Source organism: Sturnira hondurensis, unplaced genomic scaffold (assembly GCF_014824575.4).
Source record: "Sturnira hondurensis isolate 20B ecotype Veracruz unplaced genomic scaffold, ASM1482457v3 Scaffold0018725, whole genome shotgun sequence".
Lineage (NCBI taxonomy): Eukaryota > Metazoa > Chordata > Mammalia > Chiroptera > Phyllostomidae > Sturnira > Sturnira hondurensis.
Genome location: NW_028091356.1, coordinates 182,724 through 189,494, shown reverse-complemented (window position 1 = coordinate 189,494; position 6,771 = coordinate 182,724). Strand labels below are relative to the sequence as shown.

At 55.3% G+C, this 6,771-nt stretch overlaps 1 protein-coding gene across 3 annotated transcripts; it reads left to right on the top strand.

Moving 5' to 3' along the window:
• Positions 1-1,588: 1,588 nt before the first annotated feature.
• ELOVL1 (ELOVL fatty acid elongase 1) lies at positions 1,589-6,631 on the top strand. 3 transcript variants are annotated; one of them, XM_037069598.1, is made up of 8 exons: positions 1,589-1,710; positions 4,444-4,503; positions 4,708-4,898; positions 5,070-5,150; positions 5,283-5,339; positions 5,425-5,530; positions 5,620-5,756; positions 5,908-6,631. In XM_037069598.1, the coding sequence occupies exons 2-8, from the start codon at positions 4,458-4,460 to the stop codon at positions 6,127-6,129; spliced, it is 840 nt and encodes a 279-aa protein (XP_036925493.1). In that variant the 5' UTR covers positions 1,589-1,710; positions 4,444-4,457; the 3' UTR covers positions 6,130-6,631. The 3 variants fall into 3 exon arrangements, with proteins under 3 accessions (XP_036925493.1, XP_036925494.1, XP_036925492.1); XM_037069599.1 differs by lacking the exon at positions 1,589-1,710 and adding an exon at positions 2,045-2,160; XM_037069597.1 differs by lacking the exon at positions 1,589-1,710 and adding an exon at positions 3,454-3,659.
• Positions 6,632-6,771: the final 140 nt, after the last annotated feature.

The following is a 6,771-nucleotide window of genomic DNA, read 5'->3' as shown; positions in this document are numbered from 1 at the left end:
CTACGTGGTCCAGGTGAATACAGAGGTAGCTGAAGTTCCCTATCACTACAGTCAGCCGCAGGGACAGTTTCCTTGTCCACGGTGCTCTGCTCTGTTCTTCTCTAGTCCATCTCTAGGTGGGCACTGAATCCAAGAACTCTAAATAGCACTCTCAGAATAGCGCTTTGTACACAGTGAGCATTCAGGAAATACTTGTTAAATGAGTGCTCATGTATTTACATAGAAGTGTATGCAAGCTGCTGGACATAAAGATTTCGTCTCACTAAAACCTAGTCCTCACCCCCAAGAATTCAGTCCAATTGCTGAGTGTGTGGGAGAGGGAAAGCTGGACAGACAACTGTGTGTGTGTGTGTGTGTGTGTGTGTTCCAACAGGCTCAGGGACCTCTCCACAGTGTTTACCTCCTCATTCCCAGACCTTCTTAGGTCGGGCTGTCTCTCTCACCAGGCTCCCTCCAATGCCGTCTTCATACTGGCCACCAGAGTGCCCGACTCGGCTAGATGGCAAACCCCATGCAGGGACAGCTCTGCCTCCCTCATTGCCATGTCACCAGCCCTTAGTGCAGCCTTGCACATGTAGGTGGTCAATGAATATTTGATGAGTATTTGCTAATACAAGCCTGATTACAGCCTCCTCAAAAATCTTCACTGCTTCTCCTCTGCTTCCAAGATAAAATCAAACCGTCCCATCTGACCTTCAAGCTAGTTCAGCCGAAGCCTGGCTCCCCTTTTTCCCTTTTCCCTACCTGGAAGGCCAGTGCAGCCAGAGAGTCACTCCCTGTCCCCGCCCCAGGCCGCGTGTGTGCGTGTGTGTTTTTAATAAAGAGTAAATTAATTACTTTATTACAGGTTAGTGCTTTCTTAAAATAAATATCATAGACTGTCTAACAGTGAAAAACAAAGCACACATGTGCAGAAAATGTAACAAGGATTCATCCGGTCGGCTCATACTCAGCCCTTCGGACCACACCACCTCCCACCGGGCACGGCAGGAACTCTGCGTGCCCGCTGTGTGCCCTGCTGAGCAGCTATGCCCCAGGCACTTGTATTTTCCCACCTCCACACCAGGATGTCCTCTCAGCTCCTCCTGATGAGAGGGCCCATCCAGATACATAGGCTGGTAGGGGAGGCTTCTGTGCTCAACTGCCCTCTCCACCAGAGGCCACCCTGCTGCTCTGGCCCATCTCTCAGGTCTCTCTCTGGAGGGGGCTCTTTGAGGGAAGGGCTGAGCCCTGGAACTTTTCCTGGGGTCCTAAGCTGGGTGGGCCTGCCACACACAGAAGGTGTGTTGGTTGTGTTGGAGGATTGATGGCCAGAGGGCCCAGAATGAGGCTTTCGAGAGCTGAATGCCAGGAAGAAGTAGGCAACCACTCTGGCAGCCCAGGCCAGGCCGCCGCGACCTGACAGCGGCGGGCAGTGATGCCGAGGGAAGGGGTGGGGAGTCACGGCTGGGCGTGCTTCCTGCCCTGGAATCGGGCGTCCCTCCCTTGCTCCCGCCCTGCGGGCCCATCCCAGTCGAGGCTGGACGGCCCCTCCTGCCTCAGCCGGAGGCCCAATCAGCAGGCGCCCCCCACCCGGCCCGCCCTCTCCCCCTCTGGTGACAGAAAGTCGGCCCAGCAGATGAGGAAGTGGCAGGCAGGCTGGCCCTGGGGACTATTCTCTGGCCCTGCTCCCTTCGAGCCCTCCACTGCTGCCTGCCTGGCCCCCCACTGGTGAGTCTGGACCTCCCCTAGGCAGCCGCTCCACGTGCCCGGGGCCCCTGCCGGGCTGGCCTGGCCCAGCCCTGCCCAGCTCTGCCCTGCCCAGGCTGTGGGCGAGGCTGCTGCTGGGGAGAGTGGGTGGGAGGTCCCAGCTCTCTGGGGCTGAGCCTCTCCTGCAACCTCCCTCCGTCCGGTGGACCTCATTTACTCAAACCTAGGTCTTCCTCCACCACCTCCTGGTCTTACCCTTGTCCCCTCTTGTCCCCTCCTTGTCCCTTCCTTTTTCTCCCCTCCTCCCTTCTACCCCCCCCCCCTTCCTCCGCCTGTCTCCTTTTCCCTTCCATCCATCTTAAAGGAAGGAAGAAATGGACTGAGTTCCCCCTACCAGGGACACACCCAGACTCTTCTCTGGCTGGGAGAGAGGTCCTTTCCAGTAGCCTCGAACCGCTCCTGACCTCCAGGGTGCGTGCGTGTGTGCCTGTGTGCCTGTGTGGTGGTTGAGAGAGATAACAGGCTGGGAAACTCACATGGGTTAGGGAGGAACTGTGCGTAGCGTAGAGCACATGCTATGCCTTTTCAGGCAGGCCCTAACACAGACTAGGCAGCCAACGCAAATGTTATTGTGAATGAATGAATGAAGGATGACTGTCATCTGTGAAAAGACAACTGTATGCTCCACCTAGGGCAGGTGTGTTGCCAGTGTGTGGTGTGAGTGGTTTTCTAGTCATTCCCCGCTAAGGGGGCTGTATGAGTTTATGTGTGTGACCACACTTATTGTGACTCACATATGTATGAACATGAGCATTTGCGCATGGTAATGCAGGACCTATGAGGGAGGATGTGTGAGCACCTTAGATGTGTTCTAGTGTGGATGTAGTTTGGAGCAGGTGAGAGTAGGTCTGAGTGTTAGAAACTAGGCATGTTAGAATCCATGGAGGCTCCTTCGGGTGGTGTGCCAGAGGAGGGAGGTTGCTGCCAGCAGGAGGTGTGTGGGCTCTGTGTGTGCTAACCATTGGTGAGTTCGTCATGGGTGGGTGGGGGAGAGCTGTGTGAGAGGCAGGTCTGTGTGAGTGGATGTGTGTATGGGCAGACTTGGGCCTCATTGCGGTGTGGCAGTTGGGGTTGGCATGGAGGTTGGGGAGCATCTGTGAGCTGCGTGCCCAGCGAGTGTGTGAGGGGTGTGTATTGAGCCTCAGTGGATGTGTCAGAAGGTGTGTTCTTCGCTTGGTACCTGCACAGGTTGTTCTCTGGCTAGGAGGAACCTGGCCGACTGGAGTGCCAGCTCTCGGAGCATCATCTGCCCAGGGTGCCTGGGGACTGCCTTGCCCCTCCGGGACTGCCTCGGAGCACCAGGCTCCTCTGGGTCTGGCTTCCGTGTCCCAGAGAGCCCTCCCTCAACATTCCTTCAGGCTCTGAGGGGGAGAGGACTTAGCTCATTAGACCCCTCCCTGAGGGAGGGGAAGATTCCTGAGACCTCCCCCACTCCCCCACCTCCTCACATGCCACTGGCATCCCTGCCCCTCCCTGGGAGAGCAGGGTGATTGTACCCATTCTGAAGTAGGACAGACTGAGAATTTGTGGCTAGTTTAGAAGATACTGGGTGTGCATTTTTGGCAGTTCTCTTTGGGCCAAGGTTTGGGTTGGGGCTGGAGCTCTGGCAGGTTTGTGGTTCAAAACGTAGAACCTTAGCCTATCTGGCTGGTCTGGGGTGGGTGGGTGGGTGATGAGTCCCAGCTTTACTTGGCTTTCTCAATCCTCGTGGGTCCTGCTCCTCCAGGCACTGACCTGTGGCCTAGACCCACCCTCCACCCCATGTGCAGTGCAGCGGGGTGGGCGGAGGGCGGGGCTGCTGCCAGATCTAGTCAGACAGGTGGAGCTGCCAGGGCAGGAGTCTCAAAGAGCCAGACTCCCAGAGAGGAAGGGCAAGAGGAGAGCACCGGAGAGGAGCCGAGAGGCTGGAGGTGAGAGCCCAGGAGGGCAGAGGAGAGCCCTAGGGAGCAGTGTCCCCAGAGGGGAGCGGAGGAAGGGGCAGGAGGGACTGGGAGGTGAGCACCCTAGAATGGATGAAAGGGACAGGGTGAGCAGGAGGGACTTGGAGGTGAGCATCCTAGAACAGACAGAAGGGACAGGGTGAGCAGGAGGGGCTGGGAAGTGAGAGTCCACCAGGGGTGAGGAGGGACCCTGGGGACAGGCGAGTCCTGGAAAGGACAGGAGGGACAGGGAGTGAGAGTCCTGAGGGACAGTCTCAGAAGATGAGCTTCACGAAATGGGCCAGAAGAGGTTGAAGGGGAGGATCCCTGGAGAGAAGAGAGGCCCAGAGCTGGAGAGGTGAGAGGCTTTGGTGAGGGAGGGAGAGGCAGTTCATTCTGGAGATGAATTCCCTGTTGGTGAGATGTAAGACTTTCTAGAAAGAGATCAAAATTGAGAGTTTTCTTGTGGAGGAGGATGGGAGGGGAGATCACGGAGTACAAATCTTCAAAGAGCAGAGAGTGGAGAGAGGAGAGGAAGGTGTGGAAAGGAAGGGCGGATCAGCCCTTCCCAGGCAGGAAGGATGTGTGGGAAGCAGATGCCCCTGACAAATTGCCTCCTCTTACCCTTAGTCCCCAGCAATTCCTTCTTCTCACTGTTATATTTTTTGCAACGAGGCATCTGGAGTTGTCTTGTCTGATCTGTGTCTTCTCTGTGGGTCAGGGGTGGGATGGGGAGACATAGCCCTGGCTGACACCCCCTCCCATACATTTCCAGAGTCATTAGACAGGATGGAGGCGGTTGTGAACTTGTACCAGGATATGATGAAGCTCGCAGGTAAGATACTGTCTACCTGCCCTTCCTCCCTCCTGCCCTGAGGTCCCTGGATCTAGGGCTTTCTCCTAATGGAAAGTCCCAAAGAACCCCTTTGACCCTTTGTGACCTGATCCCATATCTGTATACCTGGTGGGGACCCTTTGGACCCTGTGGCACTTCCTGACTCCTTTGTCCCATCCTGGTTCCTTTAATTCTTATTCACAGATCCCCGGATTCAGGACTACCCTTTGATGGGGTCCCCCTTGCTAATGACCTCCATTCTCCTGACTTATGTGTACTTCGTTCTCTCACTTGGGCCTCGCTTGATGGCCAACCGGAAGCCCTTCCAGCTGCGTGGCTTCATGGTTTTCTACAACTTCTCACTGGTGGCACTCTCCCTCTACATTGTATATGAGGTGGGCCCCTGGGATGCCTAGGTTTTAATTCCTGCAGACAGGATAAGGGGCGGGCCTTAGAACCAGAGCACAGAATCTCCTGTCCAGAGAGGCTCACATCCATTTCTTCAACTAGAAAATGGGAGGGACTGGGGAGGGAATTCTGGTGGTCTAATCCACACCCCATCCTAGTTCCTGATGTCTGGCTGGCTGAAAAGCTACACCTGGCGCTGTGACCCTGTGGACTATTCCAACAGCCCGGAGGCACTGAGAGTAAGTAGGAGTGGGGGCTAGGTCTTAAGTAACCTGGGGATAGGAGCAATTTGGGTGTGACCTGTGTTCATGGGCCAGTTCGGGGAGGCTCTATCAGGGTGGGGGTTCTGAGACAGTCCTGACTTCTTGCAGATGGTTCGAGTGGCCTGGCTCTTCCTCTTCTCCAAGTTCATTGAGCTGATGGACACGGTGAGAATATATGAAATGTGAGAACTTGGGGTTGCGGGAAGGAGAGGCCCTGACTCTGAAGCTCCTTTCCCTACTCTTCTCTCAGGTGATCTTTATTCTCCGGAAAAAAGATGGACAGGTGACCTTCCTACATGTCTTCCACCACTCAGTGCTTCCCTGGAGCTGGTGGTGGGGAATAAATATTGCTCCAGGTGAGTGGTGCAGGCCCCTGGGGGAAGAGAGGTAGGCATAGAGCATCAGAAGCCTCTCCCTCCTGACCCTGTTCACTGTCCATTTGCAGGAGGAATGGGCTCTTTCCATGCCATGGTAAACTCCTTTGTGCATGTCATCATGTACCTGTACTATGGATTGTCTGCCCTTGGCCCTGTGGCCCAACCCTACCTTTGGTGGAAAAAGCACATGACAGCCATCCAGCTGGTAAGGGGCCTGCACCTGGCCTATAACCATCCGCCGAGCATTTCTAGTCTGGATCCTTCCTTTATCCATCCTCTCACCTTTGACCCTATCCCCCCACTCAAAGTCTGGTCCTTTCAATATTCCCTCTGACCCTTGCCTTTCTCTGTCCTAGGTCCAGTTTGTCCTGGTCTCGCTGCACATCTCCCAGTACTACTTCATGTCCAGCTGTAACTACCAATACCCAGTCATTATTCACCTCATCTGGATGTACGGCACCATCTTCTTTGTGCTATTCTCCAATTTCTGGTATCAATCTTACACCAAAGGCAAGCGGCTACCCCGTGTAGTTCAGCAAAATGGAGCTCCAGGTACTGCCAAAGTCAAGGCCAACTGAGAAACACACTCTGGCAAGGTGCCCACCTAAGTGCCTCAGGACTGCAGGACTGCACCTTGGGCAGCATCCGTCATTGTCCTTCCCACCTATACCTGTGACCAGGGCTTATGTGGTCAGGACTGAGCAGGGGACAAGCCTTCCCCTCCCCACAGCTGGTACACAGGGACCACAGCTTCTGTTCCTCACCCACTTCTCCCAGCCAGCCCCAGGGACGTGGCCTGATTGCCCTCTGCCACTCCAGAGCTGGGCAGTGAAAGGGCTGGACACTTACTTCCCCCTCCCGGCCTTAAACTTGGGAGAGGAACACTCAGGGCTGGCCCCCACCAGGGTCTTGTGGCCTTTTTCCTCACACTGAAGACGTCAGCAATAATCTGTCACTGTGGACCCAGGCTCCCTCCTCTTGCTTCCCACAGGTCAGATGGGTGAGAAGCCTGGGAATACAGCCTGTGGAGGCTGTTCATTCACTTATGTCCTCATTAAAAGTGACAGAGGAAACCACCAAGGCTGTGTGTATGTGTGTAAATGAAGGAGGTGGGGTACAAAGCCTACTAGCCCTGCCCACAAACAGGAAGGACGGTCAAGGCTCCCACAGGATGGACGTTTGTAGTGCTCAGACACAGGAGAGGGAAAGCCATCGGGGCA